This window comes from Exophiala spinifera (genome assembly GCF_000836115.1).
Source record: "Exophiala spinifera strain CBS 89968 unplaced genomic scaffold supercont1.5, whole genome shotgun sequence".
In the NCBI taxonomy this organism is placed as follows: domain Eukaryota; kingdom Fungi; phylum Ascomycota; class Eurotiomycetes; order Chaetothyriales; family Herpotrichiellaceae; genus Exophiala; species Exophiala spinifera.
The window spans coordinates 3,169,502-3,196,485 of NW_015622517.1; the positions used below are offsets into that span (position 1 = coordinate 3,169,502).

At 52.1% G+C, this 26,984-nt stretch overlaps 12 protein-coding genes across 12 annotated transcripts; 6 read left to right on the plus strand and 6 right to left on the minus strand.

Moving 5' to 3' along the window:
- Positions 1 to 92: 92 nt before the first annotated feature.
- On the plus strand, positions 93 to 1,884 carry PV08_07714 (uncharacterized protein; the record flags this gene model as incomplete). The annotated part of the gene is made up of 2 exons (XM_016382041.1): positions 93 to 931; positions 1,014 to 1,884. 2 exons carry the CDS (start codon positions 93 to 95, stop codon positions 1,882 to 1,884), a joined length of 1,710 nt encoding a protein of 569 aa, XP_016235143.1.
- A 449-nt stretch (positions 1,885 to 2,333) lies between these two features.
- PV08_07715 (ATPase get3) lies at positions 2,334 to 3,497 on the plus strand (the record flags this gene model as incomplete). Its single annotated transcript, XM_016382042.1, has 3 exons — positions 2,334 to 2,726; positions 2,798 to 3,387; positions 3,455 to 3,497. The coding sequence occupies 3 exons, from the start codon at positions 2,334 to 2,336 to the stop codon at positions 3,495 to 3,497; spliced, it is 1,026 nt and encodes a 341-aa protein (XP_016235144.1).
- A 681-nt stretch (positions 3,498 to 4,178) lies between these two features.
- Positions 4,179 to 4,703, minus strand: PV08_07716 (uncharacterized protein; the record flags this gene model as incomplete). The annotated part of the gene is made up of 1 exon (XM_016382043.1): positions 4,179 to 4,703. The coding sequence occupies one exon, from the start codon at positions 4,701 to 4,703 to the stop codon at positions 4,179 to 4,181; it is 525 nt and encodes a 174-aa protein (XP_016235145.1).
- Positions 4,704 to 6,983: 2,280 nt separating this feature from the next.
- On the minus strand, positions 6,984 to 8,321 carry PV08_07717 (uncharacterized protein; the record flags this gene model as incomplete). Its single annotated transcript, XM_016382044.1, has 1 exon — positions 6,984 to 8,321. One exon carries the CDS (start codon positions 8,319 to 8,321, stop codon positions 6,984 to 6,986), a length of 1,338 nt encoding a protein of 445 aa, XP_016235146.1.
- A 655-nt stretch (positions 8,322 to 8,976) lies between these two features.
- PV08_07718 (uncharacterized protein) lies at positions 8,977 to 10,344 on the plus strand (the record flags this gene model as incomplete). The annotated part of the gene is made up of 1 exon (XM_016382045.1): positions 8,977 to 10,344. One exon carries the CDS (start codon positions 8,977 to 8,979, stop codon positions 10,342 to 10,344), a length of 1,368 nt encoding a protein of 455 aa, XP_016235147.1.
- A 228-nt stretch (positions 10,345 to 10,572) lies between these two features.
- On the minus strand, positions 10,573 to 11,141 carry PV08_07719 (acyl carrier protein; the record flags this gene model as incomplete). The annotated part of the gene is made up of 4 exons (XM_016382046.1): positions 10,573 to 10,619; positions 10,667 to 10,796; positions 10,849 to 10,866; positions 10,917 to 11,141. 4 exons carry the CDS (start codon positions 11,139 to 11,141, stop codon positions 10,573 to 10,575), a joined length of 420 nt encoding a protein of 139 aa, XP_016235148.1.
- Positions 11,142 to 11,570: 429 nt separating this feature from the next.
- PV08_07720 (NADH dehydrogenase [ubiquinone] iron-sulfur protein 8, mitochondrial) lies at positions 11,571 to 12,317 on the plus strand (the record flags this gene model as incomplete). Its single annotated transcript, XM_016382047.1, has 2 exons — positions 11,571 to 11,860; positions 11,921 to 12,317. The coding sequence occupies 2 exons, from the start codon at positions 11,571 to 11,573 to the stop codon at positions 12,315 to 12,317; spliced, it is 687 nt and encodes a 228-aa protein (XP_016235149.1).
- Positions 12,318 to 12,690: 373 nt separating this feature from the next.
- Positions 12,691 to 13,756, minus strand: PV08_07721 (uncharacterized protein; the record flags this gene model as incomplete). Its single annotated transcript, XM_016382048.1, has 3 exons — positions 12,691 to 13,466; positions 13,514 to 13,525; positions 13,633 to 13,756. 3 exons carry the CDS (start codon positions 13,754 to 13,756, stop codon positions 12,691 to 12,693), a joined length of 912 nt encoding a protein of 303 aa, XP_016235150.1.
- A 163-nt stretch (positions 13,757 to 13,919) lies between these two features.
- On the plus strand, positions 13,920 to 17,500 carry PV08_07722 (translation initiation factor IF-2; the record flags this gene model as incomplete). Its single annotated transcript, XM_016382049.1, has 3 exons — positions 13,920 to 14,141; positions 14,188 to 17,293; positions 17,346 to 17,500. 3 exons carry the CDS (start codon positions 13,920 to 13,922, stop codon positions 17,498 to 17,500), a joined length of 3,483 nt encoding a protein of 1,160 aa, XP_016235151.1.
- A 660-nt stretch (positions 17,501 to 18,160) lies between these two features.
- On the plus strand, positions 18,161 to 20,061 carry PV08_07723 (uncharacterized protein; the record flags this gene model as incomplete). The annotated part of the gene is made up of 2 exons (XM_016382050.1): positions 18,161 to 18,231; positions 18,282 to 20,061. The coding sequence occupies 2 exons, from the start codon at positions 18,161 to 18,163 to the stop codon at positions 20,059 to 20,061; spliced, it is 1,851 nt and encodes a 616-aa protein (XP_016235152.1).
- A 485-nt stretch (positions 20,062 to 20,546) lies between these two features.
- PV08_07724 (uncharacterized protein) lies at positions 20,547 to 23,606 on the minus strand (the record flags this gene model as incomplete). The annotated part of the gene is made up of 7 exons (XM_016382051.1): positions 20,547 to 20,652; positions 20,752 to 21,254; positions 21,314 to 22,013; positions 22,083 to 22,317; positions 22,368 to 22,546; positions 22,605 to 22,942; positions 23,001 to 23,606. The coding sequence occupies 7 exons, from the start codon at positions 23,604 to 23,606 to the stop codon at positions 20,547 to 20,549; spliced, it is 2,667 nt and encodes an 888-aa protein (XP_016235153.1).
- Positions 23,607 to 24,316: 710 nt separating this feature from the next.
- On the minus strand, positions 24,317 to 26,217 carry PV08_07725 (uncharacterized protein; the record flags this gene model as incomplete). The annotated part of the gene is made up of 3 exons (XM_016382052.1): positions 24,317 to 24,523; positions 24,577 to 24,771; positions 24,823 to 26,217. The coding sequence occupies 3 exons, from the start codon at positions 26,215 to 26,217 to the stop codon at positions 24,317 to 24,319; spliced, it is 1,797 nt and encodes a 598-aa protein (XP_016235154.1).
- Between the last annotated feature and the right edge of the window lie 767 nt (positions 26,218 to 26,984).

Sequence of the window (26,984 nt, forward strand, 5' to 3'; positions counted from 1 at the left end):
TAACTCGTTTTCACCTTCTCCGCAGAGCAAGCAAGTCTACGCTCAAGTATACGTAACTGTGGCCTGACCCGGACCCGGCAGGATACCACAGAATGGGCAACTCACAGCAATCTGAGCCTGTCGTCATCGTGGGCAGCGGGCTGGCTGGCCTGGTCGCCGCTTACGAACTCACGCGCAAAAACATGCCCGTCGTCATCGTCGACCAGGAACCCGAGGGAAGTCTAGGCGGCCAAGCATTCTGGAGTCTCGGTGGCATCTTCTGCGTGAACTCGGCGGACCAGCGCTCCAAGGGCATCAAAGATTCCAGAGAACTGGCTCTGGCGGATTGGATGGGCACGGCGAAGTTTGATCGCGAAAAGGAAGACTACTGGCCCAGAAAGTGGGCTAGGGCGTTTGTGGACTTCGCCACCGACGGGATGGAGCCGTACCTCAAGAACCTGGGCGTCAAGTTTCTCCTGGTCGGATGGGCGGAGAGAGGAGCTGGCGATGCTGCAGGCCACGGCAACAGTGTACCACGGTTCCATTTGACTTGGGGCACCGGGCCGCAGATCGTGAGGGCGTTCAGTGAACCGGTCAGACGCGCCGAGAAGAAAGGTCTCGTCAAGTTCTTGTTCCGGAGGAAGGTCGACGAGCTGATCGTCGAGGATGGACGCGTCGTCGGTGTCAAGGGCAAAGTCCTCGCGGATGTGAAAAATGGCTGGGTGAGAGGGCAGGCGACGAACCGGGACGTGGTGGGAAATTTCGAAGTCAGGGGGCGCGCTGTGGTTATTTCGACCGGCGGCATAGGTGGGAATGTGGACAAGGTCAAAGAGAACTGGCCTGTCCACAGGCTTGGACCGCAGGTGCCGGGCCACTTCGTCGTGGGTGTGCCGGCGCATGTCGATGGAGAGATGATTGGAGTCGCGGAGAAGAATGGTGCGAATGTGGTCAAGTAAGTCACCTCTTGGGCGTGTGCCGTTTATCAGCGAGTGAGAGAGAGAGTGTGTGTGTGCTGACTATGAGTTGAAATACAGCATGGACAGAATGTGGCATTACACTGAAGGATTGCACAATTGGAACTCGATCTGGCCAGCCCATGGCATCCGAGTCATTCCAGGGCCGAGCTCGATGTGGCTCGACGCAAAGGGCAAGAGATTCCCACCATTCTTATACCCTGGAAGTGACACACTCGCAACCCTGAAGCACATAGTGGCCACGGGGTCCGATTATTCCTGGTTCATATGCAACCGCAAGATCGTGAGCAGGGAGTTTGCCTTGAGCGGCAGCGAGCAGAACTACGACCTGACGGAGAAGAGTTACATACGGCTCCTGGAGAGGCTGTTTTCTAGTCTTGGGACGAGAGAGGTCCAGGCTTTCCTGAAGAATGGCGAGGACTTTATCGTGGAGAAAGATTTGGATAAGCTCGTCGAAGGGATGAACAGGCTTGCCAAAGAAAGGGGCGGGCCGGAACTGGACCTTGAAAAAGTCAAGAAGGAGATTGAACTGAGAGACATGCAGGTCTCGAATGAATTCGGGAAGGATGCACAAATCATGTTGATCAGGAATGCAAGAAACTATGGACCCGACGGACGCAGAATAGCGAAGCCGCATCGGCTGCTCGACCCCAGTGCTGGACCGCTGGTTGCCGTGCGGATGAACTTGCTCACGCGGAAGAGTCTCGGCGGCATGGAGACGAATCTCGACGGGAACGTCATGAAGCCGGATGGACAGCCGTTCAAAGGGTTGTATGCTGCCGGTGAATGTTGTGGGTTCGGCGGAGGTGGTGTGCATGGGTATAGCTCGCTCGAGGGGACGTTCCTGGGTGGATGTGTTTTCACCGGACGGACAGTTGGGAGGGCGCTGGTTAAGGAGATCCTGCCAAAAGTTAACGAAGCGAAGCTTTAGAGCATGCATAGATGGCCAAGGCCTTTGTACGGAGTAGAGAGGGTTTATGGTTGTTCTCGAGTAGCATCAGATCCCTCGAAGCCAAGTTGCTCCTGAAGTTCAGCCTTGCGTGTTTTCTCAGCCTCGCCGGATGCCGCAGTTTATCCGAATGACGTCGACTTGTCACTTGTTCTCTTTCCCTGCAAACTGCGCTTCGCCTTCGACTGTTGTTGCTGTGTGGCATTGCTTGACCAGGCTCCCAAGTTTGTCCTTCTCTCTCAGCATAGATTTGTCTCCACGTCCTGTTTCGTTATTACACCCTACCCTGGATCCTCAGCTTGGATCTTGGTACAACCAGATTTCATCCTTGCATCAGGCCTTGGAAGTTTCCAGAACACCATTTGGACCTTGTGCATTCTGTTCGACGAGAAGCAGCTGTTGCAAAGCCACTCACCCCTCCAGCCCACAAGATGTCTACTGCCGTAGTCAGCGCCGACGACGACGTCCTAGATCCTACCCTCCAGAACCTGATCGATCAAAAGACCTTGAGATGGATCTTCGTGGGAGGAAAAGGCGGCGTTGGCAAGACCACGACCTCTTGTTCTCTGGCCATCCAAATGGCGAAAGCGAGGAAGTCCGTGCTGCTGATATCGACGGATCCAGCGCACAATCTCAGTGATGCATTCAGCCAGAAGTTCGGAAAGGATGCCCGACTGGTGGAAGGCTTCACGAATCTGAGTGCCATGGAAATCGATCCGAACGGCAGTATCAATGATTTGATCGCTGGCGCCGGTGATGAAGGTCAAGATGCAATGGCGGGTCTGGGTGGAATGGGAAACATGATGCAGGATCTGGCATTCAGCGTAAGTATACTGCACACCTATCTGTAGATGCATGCCACCGTGAGATGTGCGCTGACGAAGTGTGAGTCTAGATCCCTGGTGTTGATGAGGCAATGTCATTTGCAGAAGTCTTGAAGCAGGTCAAGAGTCTTTCGTACGAGGTCATCATCTTCGACACTGCTCCGACCGGCCACACTCTTCGATTCCTGCAATTTCCCACTGTGCTCGAAAAGGCATTGGCCAAGATTTCTCAACTGTCTTCCCAGTTTGGACCTATGCTGCAGTCCGTTCTCGGAGCCCGAGGAGGTCTACCCGGTGGAGGCTCACTCGAGGATCTCACCCAAAAGCTCGAGACCTTGCGGGAGACGATAGCTGAAGTCAATTCCCAGTTCAAGAATCCGGACATGACGACCTTTGTTTGCGTCTGCATCGCGGAGTTTCTGTCGTTGTACGAGACTGAACGGATGATTCAGGAATTGGCGAGTTACCACATCGACACGCATTGCATCGTGGTCAATCAGTTACTCTTCCCCGAGAAGTCAAATGATTGCAAGCAATGCAATGCTCGGAGAAAGATGCAAAAGAAGTACCTTGATCAGATTGAAGAGTTGTATGACGAATTCAACGTGGTGAAGATGCCACTTCTTACGGATGAAGTACGTGGTGTGGAAAGCTTGAAAAGGTAAGCCTACGATCGATAAATCCTGTATGTATGTTCTAGAGGGAGTACGCTGACGACATCATCACAGTTTCTCCGAGATGCTCATTCACCCATATCAGCAACCAGCATAAATAGGTGCATGTGATGTGCATTGCCATTGAGAACAATGTTACGGTGAGAGGGCATGAAATGATGACGATAGAAAAAGCATTTTTGATGCGTGAGCGACATTTGGCCATGGTGTTAGTTACGAGGCCCTGAAGATAAAAAGAGATGAAGAAATGCGCTGTGCTCTTATTTTGACTGTTCCTATTCTGTGATGCATAAGATCGTTGACGTCCATTGCATACTGATAAAGTTTGCAGGGAGGTAAGGAAGTGAGTGGGTGATGTTTGTTTTGAACACTACCAATATCTGTTGTCGAAGTCGAGACCTTTTCAAGACTCCAGTTCATACCCATTTCAATCACATGATACAATGCCATGCCATGCTACGCGTGAAGATCGTTCAAACTCATGTACACAAGTATACTCATGATAAAAACTCCATGTGATGACGGACCAACCGACCCAAACATGACAACAATCCCGTCGACTGCAGAACACTAGGCCAGCGACATTGCAAAGAACCGAACGAGGTCTCTGGATTCCAATCCTGCCGCTCGGTTTTTGTTTTCCCCCGGGATCATGAGGTAGGTCTTTCTTCATCATCGCTTCGTACCCAACGCCTGCTCCGAAAAAAAAGGCTTTCCCTCCAAAACAAATATCAAAGAAGGAGGGAAAAACAACCAAATCTCATTCAACAGCAAACCTTTAGTTCTTACGATTGCTGAAGAAGCTCGAGGCCGTGGTGCTGACGCTGCCGAAGCTGGCCTTGTTGTGTTTGTTCTTGCGGCTCTTTTTGGCGTAGTCTTCAGCCAGAGACCCGGCGATGGCGCCGCCTATCGCGCCCAGGAACCCGTGGCCGGCCTTGTGGCCGCCCCATGCACCGGCGGCGCCGCCGGCCATGGCGCCCATCAGGCCGCGGTCCTGTTCCTGTGCGGGCGCGGGTTGGTGGTAGTTCGCGTTAGGGTCCGAGTTGTTGGAGTTGGTGTAGTACGGGGCGTTGGAAGAAGAAGAAGAAGCATCGTAGCCGTAGCCGTTGTGGTGGGTTTGGGAGCGGGTGTCGGCGGAGTAGCCATAGTATGGCTGCTGAGTGTATTGATTCTCGTAATAGCCTGGGCCTCCTTGAGCTCCGGACTCGGAAAAGCCGTCGCTCGGGTATGAGCTGGCGGCTTGAGGTTGACTGTACGAGGGATATTGGGATTGGGATTGGTAGTAAGAGTCGTAGCCTGACATGGTTGTGTGGGTGGTGGGAGTGGAGCTGGTATTGAACAGAGGATTCGTTGTAGGAGGGAATTGGTTTGGAAAAGTGATGATGATGATGATGATGATGATGTATGTGTCTTGTTGATGTCGAAATGGAAAAACAGGTGAGGAGGGGATACTTATATACCTTACACATACACACACACACACCTACCTTACTGGCCACAGCCCACGGCATCCTCGTTGGTACGATGACCCCAGATCTCAAAAGGCCCGCTCGTTGTATGCAAGATGATGCACGATGGGCGAGCCGCGTCACCCGGAATAGTCGACTTGATGCGACTTGAGGCTTCGCCTACTCCAGCCATTCAGGATACGTAGTCGGAACGCCTTGCAATGGAGCACATGGAGACAAGTCGAGCGTTCGATGCAAGCTGAAGACGGGCCTGGAAAAGCGCAAAATCACCGTCGAGGAGCATCATGATTGGATTGACTGGTGTGGGAGGGCGAGGATTTGGGATGCCGCACCCGAGGCGCAGTCGTGAGGCTGTGCCCGCCCAAAGAGGAAGTTCACCTACTCAGCCTCGTGGAGAAGCACCAGCCTCACCGGCCTCCCCAGCCACGCACGTGACTATCTTCAAATGACGCCCGGAAGAGTGGCTGATGTGGCTCTTTATCAAGATACATGTACATTTAGTGAATATTAGCATAGAAATATTGCAAAACTTTAGGCTTCCAAATCAATGATCCCAAGACCGGCAAGCTGGTTTTGATTGAATTGGCTAAGTCTAAGGGGTGGAAGCTGTAGGCCCAGGTGAAAAGTCCTGAAGTCATGGTGAATGCGAGGGTCCTGACGAGCGAGGCAGCCTTGAAAGGGCTAAAAAGAAATGCAGTTAAGCCTCTCAAAGTCATGGAAACAGCGGAGGAGGCCGAGAGAAGCGAAAATGAAGACATCAGTGATGAGGATGCAGGTGAAGTTGATGACTTAGAAAACCTGAGTAGATAACTGCAGAAAGAAATAAAGAGGTGGAATGAGGAGGAGAGTGATTTTGAAGGAAGTGAAGAGGGTTGTTGAGGTGCGAAAAAGGTAGAAGTGGATGTGTAGACTAAAGTTTCTTGGGGAAAAGTGAAGGGCCTAAACGTGAATCTCCATTAGTTACATAGAGAGCCTGGTCTCTCTGGTGGGATGGGAAAAGGTGCGAAGTTTAGGCTGGGAGAGAATTAACCAAGCGCTGGTTAAGATGTCGACTCGGGACACAGCATACCTGAGTCACTCGATAGAAAGTTAAGGCAGAGGCAGCGCAGGTAGACATATCTCAATTTAATGGTGGGAAATACCTGTACGTTTGAACTGGTGCTCAAGACTGCACTGTGTGTGCGTATATATATATTGCAAGAGGACGCGGTGGTGCCAGAGTCCTTATGCCGCGCGAAGACCACGCTCCTGAGAAAATTGAACGAACCTTTGAGAATGGTGCAAACTTATTGTCAGCTGAATGACAGAACTATCAAGTCGAACGGTACCGAAGTCGAACTGTCCTCCTCGAAGGATGGAGCCAATTGTGAAAGACTTCGCCACGACAAAGGCACGGTACAAGTTCCAGGCAGAGGGGAACCAACGGGTATTGATCCGTGGGAATGTATCGCAAGGGTCCTCATCAGCACAAGGCAGCGTTCCTGACGGTGATGGGACGGTGGGCCTACATTCGCGTGGGACGAGGTATCCTTGGGTCAGAAGGCAATGGCCTCGTGCTGCACAAATCGCTCGAGGTGATTTTCGACGAGACGGACGTCTGGTGATTGTCCCAGACTCAATTGACGACAATGAGTTCGTCAGCATTATTTTATGCATACATCTCATATGAAAGAGATTTGTTCAGCGACAAACACCTCCTACAGAACCAGGATCCCGCTATCAACGCCTTCAATTCCAAACACCTGCGAGGTCCTCGAAGCGGTACTGTACATCCATCCACTCACTCCTGACCATGTTTAGACGCCGTCGATACAATCTTTCCGGTTGAGAAAAAGACAGAGCTCAAATTCTCACGGGCGTATTTGGGAAACTCCAGGAAAGTCGGCAAGGAAGAGCATGGTCACGGCATTGGCTGTGGAAGCAGGAGACAGCTGGGACACGGAGAACATCCCGCCGAAGGAAGCTCTCACCGACGATTTGCCTAGGAGACAAGAGACAGAGGGCGAGAAGAAGATGGCCATGCCCATGCTGAGTGGACATCGGTTGCGTGCAACACGCGCAGGGATGGAAGAGGAGGCAGAAGATGAGTACTCAGAATTACCAAGTACTTCACGTCAATACGACCTCGGTAACCCGAGCACCCTCTCGCCAATATAGTTCTTGATCATCTCTCTACTCACCGGGGCAATTCTGGGGATCATGATCTCCCTCAGGTATCTCTCGACGTGATACTCCTTTGCATACCCCATACCGCCGTGCGTCATGACGGCGCGTTCGCATGCCGTAAAAGCCGCCTCTGCAGCGAGATACTTTGCCGCATTGGCATACTCGCCCGTCTCATATCCTTGGTCGTACATCCTCGCCGCCTGGTAGATCATCAGTCTCGCGGCCTCAAGCTGCATCCAACTGTCCGCCAGAGGATGCTGGATGGCCTGGTTCTGCCCGATCGGCCTTCCAAACACCTTCCTCTCCCCGGCGTACAGCGCGGCCCGTCTCAACGCAGCGAACCCTATCCCCAGCGCCTCGGCGGCAATGAGGATCCTCTCGGCGTTCATCCCGTGCATGATCATCTTGAACCCGTTGCCCTCTTCGCCAATCAGGTCTTGTCGCGGCACCTTCCATCCGTCGAAGAACAAGGTGTTTGAGTCTACGGCCGCCCTGCCCATCTTTGGAATCTCGGTGACCTGGACCTGTGTCCTGTCGAGGTCGGTGTAGAACAGGCTCAGCCCGTGACTCGGCTTCTTGACGTGCTCGAGAGGCGTCGTCCGCACGAGCACGAGGATCTTCTCGGCAACCTGGGCCGTCGAGATCCATATCTTCTGCCCGCTGAGTTCGTAGTGCTGCTCGTCGCCCTTGCGGACCGCTCGAGACTGCAGCCTCAGCGTGTCGAGGCCCGTGTTGGGTTCCGTCACGCCAAAACACGCCCGCTCCCTGCCCGCGATGAGCGGCACGAGCATGCGCTTCTTCTGCTCCTCGCTGCCGAACTTGCGCACCGGCTCGAGCCCGAAGATGTTCATGTGCACCGCGCTCGCGCCCGCGTACGCCGCCCCGCTCTCGGCGATCGTCTGCACCATGACTGCCGCCTCGGCGATGCCCAGCTCGCTCCCGCCGTACGCGGAAGGCATGCAAATCCCCAGCCATCCGTCCTTGGCCACCGCCTGGTGAAACTCGACGGGGAAACGGTGCTCGCGGTCGGCGGCGAGCCAGTAGTTGTCGTCGAACCTGGCGCATACTTTGCTGATGGCTTCGCGTACCGTGCGTTGGGACTCGGTGAGGTCCGGGTCGTGGAGTTGGAGGTATTCTGTTCCGCGAGCATGGCCGGACCGTGTTGTCGAAAACGCTGCCAGTCGACCAGGTGAACGTATCCGTGGTCGATTGAGCATGAGATGTTTCGCCGGGGTCTTTCTCCAGAGCGTACGGAACAAGCTCTTTGAGGAGCCTTTGGAAGCCATTGCCGTACTGTTGTTCTTGCTCTTGAACTTTCCGTGGCAAACCCTGCTCCAGTGCCAACACCTGGATGCTCTATTGTCTGTTCCTGGGCGGCTGAAGGTCCATCGGCATACGACAAGTAATCAGTCCTTCGTTCAGGTAGTGGTGATCTGAAGTATAGTATGTGATGGGTAGTGTTAAGGTCCTCCTAAATATGCTTGTCGCCAGTGTCGTGAATCGCTGAAGGACTGTCCCTTGAGAAATAGGGGCTCGGCTAAGGCCAGTCAACCTGCCTAGGCAAAGTACATGATGTGCCAGTCAAGGTAAGTACATACACACCTTACCCACATAGTTGTAAGTACATGGCGGAGTCCCCGCACATACATACACAGCCGTCGGCTACTCGGCCTTTTTGCATGTTATGCGGGACTACAGCTCGGCCTTGGATAGTCAACCACAAGCAGGAGCCTCAGAGAAACCCTGTGGTGATCGCGTTAGCGGAAGCACTGTGGGAGCTATTGGACTGGACATAGTCAAGTGAACCTGGGGCATCGGGTCATCTGGCTCAGAGACTTGCTCCGAGCAGGGACCCGAGTCTGACTGAGTTAGTGGCAGTACGACAGTGCAAATATTCGAAGCCTGATCTCGCCACGGGAGCAGATACAGGTTACAACAACAATGCGAACCCCAGTGTCACAGCTATGCAGATGGACCAGCCATAGTCCGAGGTCAGGGACACGACGCATCCGTCTTCTACAGCAAACTGGGAGATCCCATTCCGGCATCGGCGAGAGTACAACGGGCAATCTGCCCCTCCACGGCCTCAAAGTTCTCGACTTGTCCCGTGTCCTCGCTGGGCCCTTTTGTACACAGATCCTCGCCGACTACGGCGCCGAGGTCATCAAAGTCGAACAACCCGGCACGGGCGACGAGACACGCCAATGGCGAACGGCAGGTGAAGGCCAGAAGTGGCGTCCCGAGCACAAGTACATGTCTCTTTATTTTGCGGCGGTCAATCGAAACAAGCGCTCCGTGACTGTCAACCTCAAGGACCCCAAGGGGCTGGACATCGTCAAGGCACTGGCGCGTCACAGCGACGTTGTTCTGAACAACTTCCTCCCGGGCAAGATGGAGCAGCTTGGTCTCGGGTACGAGGTCCTCAAGCGGGACAACGAGGGCCTGATCTACGCCAGCTGCAGCGGGTACGGCGCGAGCGGCCCAAGTCGAGACCGTGCAGGGTACGATGCAATTGCGCTGGCGGAAGCAGGGCTGCTGCACATCACAGGCGATGAGCACGGGGGGCCAACGAAGCCCGGTGTCGCAATGGCAGACTTGTGCACGGGGTTGTACATGCACGGTGCCATCTTGGCGGCGCTGAACCAGAGACACAGGACTGGCCTGGGTTGCAAAATCGACGGCAGTCTGTTTGAAAGTAGCTTGAGCCTTTTGATTAATGTGGGCTTGGCTGCTCTGAATCTAGACCTGGACAAAGGCCCGGAGAAGAGGAGGCGAGGTAAGCGGCTTGGGCTGGGCCATCCAAATCTCGTGCCGTACGGGGGGTACAAGACAAAAGATGGGATGCTGTTCGTCGCGGCCAACAACAACAGACAATGGAAAGGGTTTTGTCAACGCATGGGAATCAAAGGATTGGTAGAAGACAAGAGGTTCAGCACAAACGATGGGCGAGTTGAAAGCCGGGACGAGATCAATTCGATATTGGAGAAGAAGTTCGCCGAAAAGACGCAAAGCGAATGGCTGGACATCTTTGAAGGCAGCGGTCTGCCATACGGCGCGATTAACGATGTTGTTGACGCACTCGCACATCCACAGGCCGAGGCGAGAGATATGGTAATAGATATCGATCAGTTCGAGGCAGCCAAAGACGGAATGTTGAAACTAATTGGGCCAGCCATGAAGTTCCAGGGAGCCTCGATGAGTGTCAGGCTTGAGCCGCCTTTGCTAGGTCAGCACACTGACGAAGTCCTGACCGAACTGGGCTATCCTGCTGTCGAGATTGAGAAGCTGAGAAAGTTAGAGATTGTGTAGGTCCTAACACAATGGTAAAGACATGTATATAACAAAAGATAGAAACGGAGGCCTGGAAATTAAGTGTTCAGGGGATCCAGCATATCGGGTGCCATTGTGGAGATCGCATGAATCTAATATTGTTTTCTGATAGTACAACTGCCATCCAGCGTCCGAGGGTTGAGGAAAATGTACAACCATGGGTTTTTTGGGCCTGACCACAATCTACACCTTTATCACCACATGGACCTAGTGGGCGTCGGGCTGAGCGCAAATATATGCGACGGCTTGGTCGACTTGATCTTGTCAGCTGCATCCACTCATGTTTTTGGATTGTACTCACCACTGTGGATAGCATCGGCCTCCTTGTCCGGAATCTCAATGCTGAATTCTTCTTCAATTGCCATCACCACCTCGACGGTGTCCAAGCTGTCCAATCCCAAGTCGTTCTGGAAGTGTGATGTGCCGGAAATCTAGATAGACTGGTCAGAGAGATTGTCGTTGGTGTGTACAAGAATGTTGTACCTTTGATGCATCTGTGACCTGCGCGCTATTAGCATTTGAATTCACCGAATCTTATTTCCGAAGCGCACCTTGTCAAAGTTCTTCAACAGGTCCATTATCCGTCCTTGGACCTCATCTTTGGAGAGTCCCGCAGGCGCGGAATAGCATCGTATGCTGGGGAGGACGAATGAAGGAGTTACTCGAGAGGACTGCAGAAGAGAGGAAGTGATCTGAGATCGGAAAACAGGTAGTTGTCGGGGAACCTGGGTCCTTGTGACTGCGTAGAGGGCTCTTGCAGCACCTGCGCGAATCATCTTGGCGGCTTCGATTGGACTCTGCGGTATCGATGAGGGAGGTCAGAGGGCAATGCGTGCGTGGATGGGAAGATGATTGATTTTCTGATGTCAAGCTCGTAACTCGGCCAAAAGTGCAAGTCGAAAACAGCTAAGGAAATCGTTAGCACTACGGTGGGCCATTTGAGCTCCAAAGTGTCGAGTAAATTGGTGCGTCTGACGGCAGTGATTTGCGCCTATATTGGGAGATTTGCACAAGCAGTAGGAGCTGGCGTTCTGTCAGACGCGACCACTTGACACCTCCCCCGTTATCGAGATTCCAGCGAATGAGAGCCTGTCCATTACTGACTTCATTTGCTCGTACACTTCGACGTCGCCGAAACCTCTTTCTCCTCCCTTTGCTTGCGCACGCCACTCATCCTGAATAATAGTCTGTGACTTGTACGCAAGATGGCGTCGTCACTTCGTCCAGCATCACGGCTGGTGGCGAGACCGATCACAGCTTCAAATCTCCTGCGACAGTCCGAGCGAACACCTTTTCTCCGCGCCACAGCTCAATTTCATACCTCGAGACCTCAGAATGCCCTTCCAGCGGGCCCCCCTCCTTCGGGCTACCGGTTGCCTCGACCAAAGCGATTTTACGAAGATGAAAATGCGGTGGATAAAGCCAGCAATTATTTTCTCTTGACTGAGATGATGCGCGGCATGTATGTCGTGCTAGAACAATTCTTCAGAGCACCGTATGTGACCATTTTGAGCTTGAGAATGAGGATATGGGAGTCTGACCGGTAGTGATACAGCTACACTATTTTCTATCCTTTCGAAAAGGGCCCCATTTCCCCGCGATTTCGAGGTGAACATGCGTTGAGACGATATCCCTCGGGTGAAGAGCGATGCATCGCCTGCAAGCTTTGCGAAGCTATCTGCCCTGCTCTAGCCATCACGATTGAGGCCGAAGAAAGAGAAGATGGGTCCAGGCGGACGACCCGTTATGACATCGACATGACAAAATGCATCTACTGCGGCCTTTGTCAGGAAAGCTGCCCAGTCGATGCTATTGTGGAGACGCCCAACGCTGAATACGCCACGGAGTTCAGAGAAGAACTGCTGTACAACAAGGAGAAATTGCTTGCAAATGGTGACAAGTGGGAGCCAGAATTAGCTGCAGTCGCAAGAGCCGATGCACCCTACAGATAGGATCTCCAATGAGGATCCCGTTCTAGTCTGTACATTTTTCGTTATGGTCAACAGCGAGGCATATGATGTATTGTTACTGTGTTGAACTTAGTTCCGCAGAAAATGGCATCCCTTTCCCACAAATATGGCAACCAGTCGTATGAATAAGCGCGCCACAATAGCAACCAGATTTCCCCTTTAGGCGCTGTCCAATCTAATTCCTGTCTGGGGACAGTCCGAGTTCGTGAAGTTCATGTTGTTGAGACAGGCGATCTTGCTTACATCGCAACATATGATTCTACACACTTCACCTCATCCCAGTGCGCGCATGGTCATCTCGACACTGAAAATGTGGTTAGCCGTTGGACGTCTTCCGAGCCCAGGGGGCCATAACTTACACTGCAAATGTACCAGCACTCACAGGCATGGCTCTTGCAAGAGTCGGTCCAATGCCTTTCCAAAAGCCTCTCATGCCTTCCGCTCTCCATGTTTGGGAGAAGCAATCCCGCATGGTCTTGAATTTCTGATCCTTTCCGAATCCATCACTCTGCATCTTGCTCTTGACGACATCAAATGGGTAGCTGGCTATCCAAAGGGCTTCGCCTGCCAGACCACCATAGAAGGCGACCTTGGGCGATGAGATATCGGATCGCTTGACATTGTTGCGCTTCATGTCTTGGGCCATCAGATACTCAAAGGTCAGAAACCAAACACCGTAAGCTTGTGCCTCACGCCACAGCGTGACAGCCTGGCCACGGAAGAGACCGCGAAGAACTCCCTCGTGGGCAGAGAGCTTTTTAATACAGTCCAGAGGACCGCTGTATAATCGATCCGCTCCGTGAGGCTGTGTCTGGAGTCTGATTCTGACGTGCTCAATCGGGCCAGACAAGACGGAGTTGGTCAGGCCAGCAAATGCGCCGGCCGCATAGTACTGGCCATACGACAACTCAGTTGAAGCGCTGGGATTGCGCTTCAGATTCTGTTCTTCGAAGGCCCGACGTGCATAGTGGAAAGCACCGAATTGCACAGAGACACATGCTCCGATTCCAATCAAAGGAGTCAAGGTGCCCTTGTAGAAGGCCAGTGGCCCTTCCTTCTGCAAAATGGATGATGCGCATGCTGCTGCGCTTGGATATGTTGAAGTCGTCTGGAGTCGCACCTTTACAATATCTAGAAGCGTAAGATGAAAGAATCAAAGTGTGTTTTCTCTGGCTTACCAAATGGTTGACCTGAAGAACTGGGTTAGCTTCTACTTCTCAGCCATAAACAGAGATAGAACTCCTGCAAACATTCCAGACAAAACCATCAAGATCTCAATACCACATGCGAGACTCACCCAGCAATACTTGCGCGACACCACCAGCAGCCCCGGCCGACAGATCTTTCACGGTTCTGACCCAGCTCGCATTTTCGGCCTCGATAGCCTCCTTCGCCTCGATCGCCTCGACACCGTCTGCCATTCCTGCTCACAATGCCCAGGGTTGGACCTCGCCGCGACTCGAGAAGTGTGCAGTGGTTTCACCTCATTCCAACAGGGTGCAGGGTATTTGTCGAACACGAGTATATGTGATCTGGGGCACTAGTAATTGATTTTTTGGGCACGCAATTCCCTGTGCCGATATCATGGCACGGCCAACGCCGTCTGGCCGTAATTGGCTGCGTGCAATCATCCCCACTGGGCTCCGGCGCCTGCGCTGGCCCGGCAAAAAAAGTATCGAGACGAGGATTAGATCCATGTTGCTAGAGATCAGACCATACAAATTCCCAGCCCTCGAAATCGAGCTGTTGAACGTTTTGAACGTTGGCAGATTTGGTTGCAGTATGCGAAGAGTTGTATCGCCCAAGGTATGTACCTGTTAAGGGCTTCGGACAGATTTACTGACTGTTCCAGCTACTGCATCGAAGGGAGATATGCCTCTTCTGCGCCTTCAAGCATACTCTTGAGTTACGGGGAGCAGCATCCCTACGGCCTCAACATCGAACGTATAGATCTAGTGCACCGTACCTGCGTCCAGCCGGAGCTGCAGCTGCTCGTGTGGAAGATTTTGAGGATGACTTTTCACAACATACTCCCTCCCGAGAGTTGCTAGGCTGGAGATGCCGCTGTAATCATGTCAATGCGCCTCGAAGATCAGAGTGTACCATATGTACCAGCCCTCGGCCGCCAAAAGCTGAACTCGTCTACAAGGGGACAGCGCCGTCTTCGCCTTCTCCTCAGCCTACATTATCGGCCGCAGCGCAAGTGGCAACTACTCTTCCTTCTAGGTCCCCATCCCAGAGCCCATCTCCCTCGTCCGATTCTCGAAAGACCGATACTTCTCAGCCACGATATCCTCCCGGCCCGAAAGGCCGGTATCCCTCTAGGACACCGTTCGACTCCCAGCGGCCGTCCCGTTCTAGTGCCATTCTCGATCAAGTCTCTTCAGACTTCGGACAACAAGGGCCTCCAATAAGATTCGGAAGACATGGTGGGCCGAAACAACGAAGCAACGGCGACTCTGATACTCAAACATCGCTCACAGGTACCGAAAGTGGGTTCAAGATCAGGAAGCTTGCAGTGAACGGTCCTCCTGCACCTGATGGCTCCGTTGATCAAGACGCCCTTCAATCTGGAGATCGGAGTCGCTCATTTCGGCCCTTTTCCGGCAGAAATGATCTACCTGGTAGGAGACACGCAAGTCAGGAGCGATCGCAATCCCAGAGCACTGCCCCAGATCCACTGTCTCATTCCAGAATTGGTGCAGCGCTCAAACCCATGAATCGGTCTAGATATGATGATCGAGGGTCAGCGGCTGAGAGGACCTCAAATCAGCTGAATCCACGCGAACCTCGATGGAGATCTCAAGCACACGATCGCTCGACCCAGGATCGAAAGGCAACTAAGCAGCCTGGTCGTCATCCTTCCCGACATCATGACAGTGGAAGTATACCTCAAACAACAAGCCCCCGGTCGCCTGTTAGCTCCGATGTTGAAATAGAAGAAGTTGATGACGTCGGAGGAGCCACACCCACTCTAGAAACAGAGGACGACTGGTCTGACAGGAGAAAGAAGGCTGACAAGGACCGTGGGCGAAGAAGCAGGATATTTGACGTGGAAGAGGACAACCCTGACTATACATCACGGACTGCCAAAGTTTCTTCCGGCAAGAGGAGAAGTGCCTACAGGGGTAGTAGGCCTGAATTCGACCCTGATATGGTGGAGGATATTTTGGATGAACAGAAACGGAAGAAGAAATCCAAAAGATCTAAAATGGAAGCTGTGGAGCAAAAGCGACCCGAGATTCAGATACCGGAGTTCATCAGCGTGGAAAAATTGGCTCAAGGGTTAAAGGTTCGGCTAGCAGACTTCATCGATAAGCTCGAGGAAGAAGGGTTTGAAGGAGCCCGATATGATCATGTCCTGGACTCGGGCACGTCTGCAATGTTTGCAGAGATCTATGGCTTCGAGCCCATTATCGATACCATCGACGAAACTAGGGATCTGGTCCCTCGACCACCCCCTGAAGATCCTTCAGTACTACCACCTCGACCGCCAATTGTCACAATTATGGGCCACGTTGATCATGGAAAGACCACCATTCTAGACTATTTCAGAAATTCGAGTGTGGTAGCTTCGGAACATGGTGGCATCACCCAGCATATTGGAGCATTCTCGGTTGTGATGCCGGGTTCAGAACGAAATATCACATTTCTCGACACCCCGGGTCACGCCGCGTTCTTGGACATGCGTCGACGGGGTGCCAATGTCACTGATATTGTGGTCCTAGTCGTCGCAGCGGACGATAGCGTCAAGGCGCAGACGATTGAAGCAATCAAGCATGCGTTGGAAGCAAACGTTCAAATAATCGTGGCCATCAACAAGATTGACAAAGACGACGCCGATATCGAACGGGTTAAACGAGATCTTTCTCAGCATGACATTGTGGTGGAGGACTATGGTGGCGATTTTCAAGTGGTCCCTGTCAGCGGAAAAACGGGCCAAGGCATGGCAGACCTGGAAGAAGCAATCTTGACGCTGGCGGACGTGTACGATTTCAGAGCCGAAACCGATGGGCAAGCGGAAGGTTGGATCATTGAATCTAAAGTCGGCGAATCTGGTCGCGTGGCGACTGTCTTGGTCCGACGTGGTACACTGAGACCGGGCGACTTCATTGTCGCAGGCAACACTTGGGCTCGAGTTCGCACCTTACGCAATGATGCTGGCGCGCTGATTCAAGAGGCTGCTCCAGGAACCCCTGTTCAGATTGATGGTTGGCGAGGCGAAGACCCTATGGCGGGCTCAGAAGTACTCCAGGCTGCAGATGAGCAGCAAGCCAAAGACGCGGTTGCCGTTCGCCAGGAGCGAGAAGAGTCGGTCCGTACCATTAGCGACCTGTCCGCTATCAACAGTGCTCGGACAGAAGAGGCCGAGAGTCGAGCTAAGGTGCTCGAGTGGGAACGAGAACAAGGCTACATGAAGATGAAAGCAAACCGACGACCCAAAGACAACGAAGGCTGGGTTGAGAAAGAGTCTCTCGGACCACGACAAGTGCATTTCCTCATCAAGGCCGATGTTGCTGGAAGCACGGAGGCTCTTGTCTCTGCTGTCAGTACTATTGGCAACAAGGAAGTTGTCGCAAATGTTGTCCACAGTGGCACTGGCGAGTTGACTGAATCTGACATCAAGCTTCTTGCTGCTACGGGGGAGGTTGGCTATGCCATCACGTTCAATCAGCGCGTGGACACCGGCATTCGACGTCTTGCAGAGGCCGCTAATGTTCAGATCCTGGATCACAACATCATCTACAAAGTAACCGACGTCGTTGCGGAGAAACTAGCCGAGCAACTTCCGCCCATCATCACCCACAAGGTCCTTGGAGAGGCAGAGGTGGGCGACATTTTTGAGATCACAGTCAAGAAGGCCAAAGTGAAAATTGCAGGATGCCGAGTGACCAACGGAACCATTCGCCGCTCGGAAAAGATCCGAGTTCTTAGGGACGGCGAAGTGGTCTACACAGGTATGTTGCTGTTTACAAAAGTGAAGTTTTGGTTACTAACATTTCTACCTAGGCACTCTTAACTCCTTCAAGAACATCAAGAAAGACGTGACAGAGATGCGTAAAGGCTCCGAGTGTGGTATGGGCTTCGAGAACTGGGACAGCTTCGAAGTCGGCGACCAAATCCAGTCATTCGAGGAAATCCATGAAAAGCGGAGCCTGTATTGACGGGTGTACAGTAATATCAACGATGTAAAACACAATATAGACGCCGTGTCTAACACGATCTAGATGCAAATATAGCGACCGGGACAAGTATGAGCCGATCCTGAAACGAAACATTGGAAACATTTGGCGGCTGGCGGTTCGACGGCCAAAGACACGAGGCTGAGGCGCCCCCTTCGTTCGGCGCCCCTCGGCCAATCAATCGACGTCAAACCTTCAGCCTTCGCGCGGATCTCAGACGCCCATTGACTCTTGTCTCGAAGCATCAATACCAACCATTGTCATTCTCTTCCTCTGTTCCTGACAACACAATCATATTGAGATCTGGCTGTGGTAGTTGCGTGCTCATGTTTCATAGATGGAAAACCACTTCTCTCAACGAGCCTTTGTGTCCTGGGACAGCATGCAGCCGCCGACAATGAGCTCAATTAGCCAGCAGCGCCTGATTTCGACGCTTCAAAAAGGTCTGCCAGGACATTTGTACTCTTCTGGTCCATGCTAACTTGCATTTTCTTGTCGTCGATCCTTTTGCACATCACTGCCGACGTTGACTTCGTGCGCCGTTCATTTATTTAGTCTTGTGACCGTGTTCTGTTGTCCGCCGAGCTCCTTTACACTTCTGCCATTTCCTCTTTCATATTCTCTGCGGAAACTATCGTGGCCATGCAGATTACTACGCCCTTATTGATATTCATTGCTTCCGTTACCTTGGCATCGGCAGGTCCGATCAATACGTGAGCTTCCCTGTTCCAACATCGATTCCACGCTGACTCCTGTCTTGCAGACATAACGACGTAATCCGCCGAACTAATCAACCTCCAAAGCGCTGGGTCGTCGTCAACACCATCAGCACTTCCCAAGAAGGCCGTAGAAGACGGCATGCTCCCACGGATCCTGGAGATCAAGTGAAGGCTGCAGAAACGAGCTCCGTCGCCGAACCAGCGACGGCTTCTACAGGCAACGGCTCCGAGGACGGCAAAGTACCCGCTGTGGGTGTTGGCGCAGGAAATACTAGCGATCTGAGTTTTTTGACGCAAACTGCCACTGCCACAACGTCCACACCTGGCGCAACCGTGTCGTCGTCGGACACTATTACAACCACAGCAGCAGTAGCAGGGGCGGCAGTGACCGCAACGGATTCAAGTGGTAATTCCGAGACAACTTCTGCCAGCAAGGGATCAGAGGATGGAAAAGTGCCCGCAGTAGGTGTTGGTGCAGGTAACACGAGCGACTTGAGTTTCTTGACGCAGACAGCCACGTCGACGGCCACCAGCAGTGCCTCGATTGTGTCAGAAACCACCGTGGCAACCACGGTTGTAGCTTCGGATGATGGCAGCACAGCACAAGCAACGCAAGACGGAGCCGACCTGACCACAACGAGCGGAAATGGAGGTGGAATTGCGTCAAAGACATTCGCAGCAGGTTCAGCGACAACCTCATCATCATCATCGTTCTCATCGTTGGAGACACCTACACCTCCGGCAACGGTGACTGGTATTTCTGACGCTGCACAGCCCACATTCGAATCTACGCCCCTCGACCCAGCTGCTGCCTCTACATCTGTCGGTGGCGGTGATCCAAACACCTCTTCAGTGATAGGAACCGGGACTGCCATCGTGCCACCAGCACAAGCTGAGACCGTCACGTCGCCCCGGCCAGGATTCGATGACTTCACATCAACCACTACTGTTCTGGCACAAACAACAGTATTCACGACGATTGACGTCACCGCTGAAGTCACTGCCGCCTCAGCCCCAACCACAACTTTGTCTGACACTAACGGTGTGAGCGCAGGGGCAGGGGCAGGGACAGAGGCCAGCCAAGAAGCTGAACCAACGACGCAACAGAGTCAACAGTCTTCTACCGACCTCTCCTCCGTACCGAATTCAGCATCGACCGAGACCGAGGCCGGGGCAGGGACCGAAACATCATCACCTTCGCCATCACCGTCCCCTTCGTCACCATTGGCATCGGTGACGGTGGTTTTCGTTACTGCCTCACCTGCGACTACGATAACCCCGGGTCTAGGGACGATTGGCGTCGCGGAGACGGCACTACCACTACCCGGTCTTACGAGTATAGCGGTCGACAGCAGCTCGCGTACTTTGTCTTCTTCTTCTTCTTCTTCTTCTTCTTCTTCTTCTTCTTCATCATCATCATCATCGCCATCGTCAGCCGCACAAGAGTCCAACGATCAATCTGGCGCCGCTGCACTATCACCAGTCGAGACGGGTGTGTCCCCAGAAGGAACCGAAGGGCCCGGCCGCCCGGTTACCTTGTCCACGGCATCCCCGACTCTCCCACCAGCGGTGACGACCTCTTTGACCACGGCGTCTGTGCAGCCAAGCGGGACAGAAGGGGAAGGAGGGCAGGGGCCGGCCAGCAGCACCCCGAACACGACGACGGCCCAAGGTCCAAACCAAGGTCCAGCAGGGCCCGTGGCCGTCGTTCCCGTCACGCCGAGCCCCGTAGTGACGCAGGCACAAGCTCAAGGCGCTGCAGGACCGCCCACCGTGACACAGACAATCACCGAGACCGTGACGACGACCGTGACGGTACGATGATGACGACGGTGATAAAGAGGAGGACTAGCCAGTTAGTTAGCTAGATAGATGTATTTATTGTGTCGGGGAACTCGGCAGTATGACCGAAATTCGGAAGTGCCACTTCCTGCTGTGCCAGGTGGGTGCGCTTCCTCGCCTCGTCCCTTGCTCACGGAGTCGCTCCATATTACTATTGTAAGCTCGGTGACAAATTTCAATCCATCACCCAAGATTGTAAAGCGCATGTTAGGCATATATCCATACAGATCAACCATACCTAGTAGATATCTATCTTCATACACCATGCCAGACGCCAGTGAACGAGAAAATACATCACTGATATCACTGTACGGGTGTGAAATGGTATTCTATCACACCGCATGCCCTCCCCTCTAAACCAGAAAGTTTTGCCGGGGTATCATACGTATACAACGACCAACTCTAGAACAGAGACAGGCAAAATAAAAATAAACAGAGGCACATCTTCTGGCCCAGGAGATGACGATTCACGAACCGGCACCGTTTGTCACTACTCGATCGACCTTTTTCAGGATGCCTCCAGTAAGCATCTTCAAGACGTTTCCGTTGGCAGGCTCCATATCGACAATGTCCCTGAAGAGTTTAAGAATCAGCCAAGGCCTCGGGAAGCAGGTGAAGAACGACCTGACTATGGGGCAGAAGGGCGGTAGTAGTTAGACCAAAAAAGCTTACATATCCAAATCCAAATGATCATCGAGCACCTCGAGCTTTTTCCGAGCTTGCTGGTCATTCCCGAAGAAAATGAACTGAATTCCGACTTCAGCAGGATCCTTGCGATGGTGTTTCAATGTATCAACAAGTCTTTTGACCGGTGATTTGGCGTCAGACGTCTCCTCCCAGATTCCGTCGGTAAGCACATAGATGCAGCAAGGCTTCGGTTGTTTGGCAGTGCGCAAGTAGGACCTATGTTGTGCCCCATCGATCTTGTCAATGTATCTGGTTACCAACCTATCAAGGCATTTCCCAATATCGGACGTGTCTCTTTGCCTGTGACCAAGCAGTCTTGACATCAATGGCGTTACCTTCTTCTCGTTTATGCACTCCTTGGACGATGCAAAGTACAGTTCCATCCCATCTTTGTCATAACGTTTCAGGAAAGATGTGAAGATGTAGGTCAACATTGTCACTTCTGACCAATGTTGCTCCATTGTAGCCGCGTCATCAATGAGGAAGATCTGGAGAAAGCAGTGTCAATTGCCATCCAAAACCGAAACGAAACAAGATGTGAGCTCACATGATCTCGGTCGGCAAGTTCCTCGATGTATTTTCTATGTTCTCGAGGGATCATATCTCGTCCTAGATCCTTTTGACAATAAATCCAGAATAATGCTTGACCGATCGACATATTGGGTATGACACTTTTGTTGTTTAGTTTACCGGGCGACGAGAATGGTGTTTGTGGTGGGGTTGGCGAAGAAGAGTTCTCGTGATGATCGGCTCCCGGGACAGCCGTTCGTTGACCATCCTCACTTGATGAAGGGCCGTTACGAGTGGGATTAGAAGTCACCCGGTTGTGTATATAACCTCTGTCCGGATGTACCGAAGCGGTGTTCTTCTTCGAGGTGGCTGATGGGCTTTCCTCTATTGTCGTAACTGTTGACAAGAGCTCATGTTTGTCGAAGAAGGTGTCTGGCATAATGCTCGAGGGTGCTTTAGGCGGTCTTGGTTGGTGTAGACGTAGAGGGATGCCTCTTTCTAAGTTCAATTCCGAGGATTGTGTTGTTGAGCTCCGCGAGATAATCCGGAGAGGTTCAATATCGCGCAGGTCTTTTTCCGCCTGCTGTATGATCTTCTTGGCCTTGTACTCCAACTGCACTGCCGTCGGTCGGCCGGCCGCATCGTCGAGCATCTCTTCAACCATCTTTTTGATGACAGGTCTCACCATGAAATCATCGACTCGTCTGTGCTTGAAGAGTTCGTCGTGTGAATCTTTACTGTGGACTCGTCAGAGATGAACCCCATTGGAAACCATCTGAAGGTTGTGGAGGGAAAACGCAACGCACACTATCGTCAACACTTTCTCCTTGTCATGAAAACACCCGGGATCAAGATGATCTGGAATAGCTTTCGTAACCTCCTCACGGCGCTCTCGGTACTTTTGAAGGCCCAGCTTGCCTTGAGCTATCCAGTGCGCGAACTCGCTGTACACACAACCTAGGGACCAGATGTCAACAGCTTGACCAATATGGCGTGTTGTCTGGTGCTGAGATTCGTCACCACGATAGCACTCAGGAGCACCTGTCCTTCGTTGAGCCTCGTCCAATCCGTGGTATCAGCATGCGACTCACCATACTCGCGCGTTCCTCCGACGTCTCTGCCTGAGATGGCTCCGTTGTGATGGCTCTTTGACTTGAGTTTGACTCTGTGGAAGTGCGCCAGGCCCAGATCCGCAAGCTTGAATTCAAATTCACCATCTGTAGAGCCGCGTGAAACCAGTATATTCGCCGGCTTGATATCCTGGTGCCAACTAAAAGAAAGGATCAGCTCTGACAGGAAGCGAAGCTAGGCGAACAAACCCATTGAACAACGGCGCAGCGTTGTGCGATTCTGGCGACGGGATGGTGTGGATATCGCGAACAGCATCAATGATTCCAAACATGGACTGCCAGAACCTAATGATGTCCTCGCCAGTACTGGGAGGCTCGACTGAATTGAAGAATTTCTCAAGTGAACCATAGTCGGCGTATTCCAGGAGTATGTTCCTAGTGATTCCGTGTGTGAAGCTCCCATAGTAGCCGATAAAATACTTCCCTAACGCATGAGAGTTCCGAAGATGGATGAATGCCTCTGACTCAGCCTTGTACAGTTCTTCACTGGCATATCGCTTCGACCGATACAATTTCAAAACATAGGTATGTTTAGGCTAGTCTCTATGTCAGCGGACACCATCACCTTATGAGATTATGTTCAAGGAATGATACCTTGTGAGATCGGTCACTCTCTTCAGTGCCTTGCAGCGAGGGCTGAATTTTGTCATATTCTGGATGCAGTGTAACCTTTTGCACATCCGCCGCCCCACCCTCAACGAGGGTCTCGGTTTTGAGAATTGGTAGAATGTAGGAGTTCGAGATGTGCAGATCATCGTAACCGTCTTTGAAGGTGTGGGCACAGAACCGCCATTGCTCTTTGCAGAAGCGATCAAAGAAATCATCATTTGGGACGGACGGAAATGCGGGCGGCTTGGTGAGGAACGGAAGGTGGTTGTCGAATAGTTCTCCATGCCGAAGGAATTCGCTGATATATGCTCCTTTCTGTATCCTGATGAGGATCGCAAAGACAGAGGTACAACTCGTTAGGATCGCTGCGGGTGAAACATTCGTCGGTGGGTCTTCAGGCTCAAACAAAGCCTTAAGAATATCTCGAAGTCGATATTTGTCTTTTATATACTCCCTCAAATCCTTCGTTGGCATAAAGCGGGCGCATGCGCCGGCCGCATCAACACCGTCCACAGAATTCTCATCGACCCACTTTATCAGGTCGAGAATCACAGCCTTATGAGTGGGTTGTCGGGCTTGAATCGAAGCCATCGCGCCACTAGCAAACCGAGGAAACCCATAGGCGTTGGAAACAAATCTAAAGCGACAAGAATTGCCAGTAGAAGGGAGTGCAGTTGCATGCGCTGGAAGAGGATAGGATGGGCCGAGTTCATTGTCATCGAGTGCGACCACGTCCTTTATCTTTGTTGGAGAGATGCATGAACCTCAGCCCAGCTGGTGTCGCACAGCCAGCTATCCTGGCCAGCCAGGTAAGCGATGGTGACTTTGATAAGCAATCACAACGACGGGCGTCTTCCCGCCATGCCTGTTCTGGCTTCAGACCAGGCATCGCAGACGTGGGTGTACCGAACGGGCGTGGTACCCCATTATCCTCAGCCTCACCGGTTGTAACGAGCGAGACTGGACGCAGTGCTGGAACGCTATTCTTGACTTGTCGTGCCGAAGGCGGGGAAGCGGTTTCGCGACCCCCTGATCCCTGCTTCAGTGACAGAGCAGGTCGCTCGCCGCTCGCCGCTCGCCGCTCGAGGCACATCGAGCGAAAGAAGCACTTCCCAAATGTATCGCCCTCTCGGCGTGTATATAGTTCACATCGCTATTTTTGATCCTGTCGACCTTTCCGAACTAGTAGACTGTTAAAGACGCAAGCATGTCAAGTTTTTACATCTCGCCCATCAAACGAGCGGAGGAAGATTCGCCGACCCGCTGGACCCAACAGAACAAGAGTGGCGTCGCCATGCCTGTCAAACTTCTCCTTCTGACTTCAAGCGCAATTGCTGCTTGAACTTGGAAACCTTCTCCCTGTGGGTAACACACAAATAGACTGCATACCAGGCCAAGAATGTGAACATCATCATAGGTAAAGAAACCGCTAGAAACAATTTCAACGCCTCTTTCGAGAAAATCTTCTTTGAATGATCGTATTGAATAATATCGGTGCTCATGAGGGTCTGTAAATGTCCATAAGTAAGTCGAACGTCGCTCCAGAGACATGTTGACTCACAGAAATGAAAGTCCCTGGTAGAAAGAACAGTGTGACCAGCGTGATGATTCTCATAGAAACAGTCTCTTGCTTTGTCTTGTCTGCAAGTTCACGCATCTCGACAGTCATGGATTCCATGTGCTCCGTGGAAGCATGGCTTTGCTTGGAGATCAACTTGATGGCTTCTGTACTTCGCCATTCCAAGATCTGACTAAGCTAGGTAGTATTAATACGGAGGCCCGCAAAAGGATATTTGTCTCTGCTTACCAGACTCTTTCGGTTTGCCAAAAGCATAACTAGTGTTTCCGCTCGGGTATATTGCGAATTGAGATCAAACTGAATATTCTCAACACTGTTGCAGAATTGAACGAGACTGCCTCTAGCCGTTCGTGACAATGTCATCTGCCACTCGGGATGTTGTTGGAGGCCTTGATAGAAGTTGCGGAGCTGCTCTAAAACCTTCACCGTTGTGTTCTGAACGAGCATGGCCTGTTGAATCTGCTCTTCAATATGCTGAATTTCTTGAAGATCATCTAGCGAGAACCCGGCATCCTCCTCCTCGTCCTCTTCTTCTATTGCCTCCTCTTTCGTCAGTAACTGCGTTGCACTATCTCGCGATTGTACAGGTGGTGAACGCTGTCTATCGAGATCTGGGGCGCTCTCACTGGATGGTTGTGAGGAATGGCGGACTGAGCCCCAAGTGCTGATGCGACTAAGGGTCTTTGAAAATGAAAACGTGCCTGATCTTGTGGAAGGATTAATCTTTGCCAGGGCCTGGCGTGCAGATCGAGGAGATCGAGGAGGCTCTACCGCACCGAAGACCTTGACGCGCGTGATCTCTTGCACCTTCTGCTCCAGAAAGTTGACATACCATCTCCAATGCTCAGCTGCCCACTGACACAGAATGAGATGGATGCCAAATGACGAGGCCAAGGATTCATTGATGTTCTGGAATGAGTTGACTTGCGGAAGAGATGCTGACCGTGTGGCTGACATAATGCGTTCTTTGATCGAGCCATCCGCTTTGAATACTAGCCAGGTGGATTGACCAGTCTGAATGTCGATTGAATGAGAGACTGCTAGCTGCTTGATCGACCATGGCCAGTTCGGAATCGATGTGCTGGGTTCGACAGCGCGTAAACTATAGCATAGTTCCAAGACCCGGCCTGACCTATCTATTTCGGGGACAGCCAGAGCATTGTTCCTGGACGACAGGCGTACGTCGCTTCTGAAACCGCAATACTGGTAGTCATACGGGGCCCCACGACCGAACGAAGCCATCAAGTCAATGAATGACGGCATGACTTGATGATAGCTTAGTATCTCGCTCATTATGTCCTTTGTGACATTGAGCCGCTCTGTAGAGGATCCGTTGTGTGCCTGGACAAACACAAACCGACACTGGGGATGAAGTTGACCTCTAGGCCCTTGGGTTTCAAGGTGTAACTCAAGTTCGCACAAGTCTCTGATAAGTTTATGCTGAAAGTGGCCATTCTCCCGGCACTGCCAAATATCAACGCAAGCTCGGTGTTCGGCACCAAAAAGCTTTGGTTGAAGCCTCTTGAATCTGTCACTATACGAGTTCAGCATAAGTGCTGATTCCATGGGGTATGCAATGCTGAGCGGATATTCTTTCGTCCGACAAACAGTGAAGGTGTCCATTGCGCAAGTGTATGGGTCAACAGCGACCTGACACTGTCACCGAAAATTACTGTAGACTGCTGGGAATGGTAAAGAAGGAGGTATAGCTGGCTGATGTCATCGGACGAAGTGATTTGTGGACTAATGCTTGTAAATTAGAAAGGCAAGCTCTGTCGCGAAGAGCAGAAGATATATAACACCTCAAAACCGTCCCCCCCTGGAAGAGGCGGAGAGAGATCAGCTGCGTGCTCGTTGCGTGAAGGCTGTGAGATGCTGGGGACTTTCAGCAAGGCAGGGAGCACAAGACGAAAGAAGACAATAGGCGGATATTGGAAGAGATGGCTGTGGCGAAAGAAATGGCAGGATACTATGCTTCAACAGATGCTTTGGCTAATTTCGAAGGTCGTCAATCTGCTCTTTCTCGTCCTATGGCGGGGCGCAGCTGTGTCAGAAACGCAACCATCTCGGTCGCCAGCGCAACCGCCTTGGGACTCACCTGGGTCAGTGGACGTGAGTACTTGAATTGATAGTGATCGTGGACAAGCTAGCTAGGCATTAGCACTTTATCCAAGGCGTACTAGGATGGGAGTGCTTCATAGGCTACCTGGACTTTGTAGTCACTTTGCCCAAAGTTTTGTTTAAGCCAGGCAGTCAACTGTGCCTTGGATAGGCGATAAGCGCTCACTGTTTGCAAAGCCATTCGCGTTTGTGCTTCCTCACAAAAGTTTGATGGGGATCGAGGGAGGCAAGTCGCAAGGCAGACTCGATACGAAATTGCGGTTTTGAAG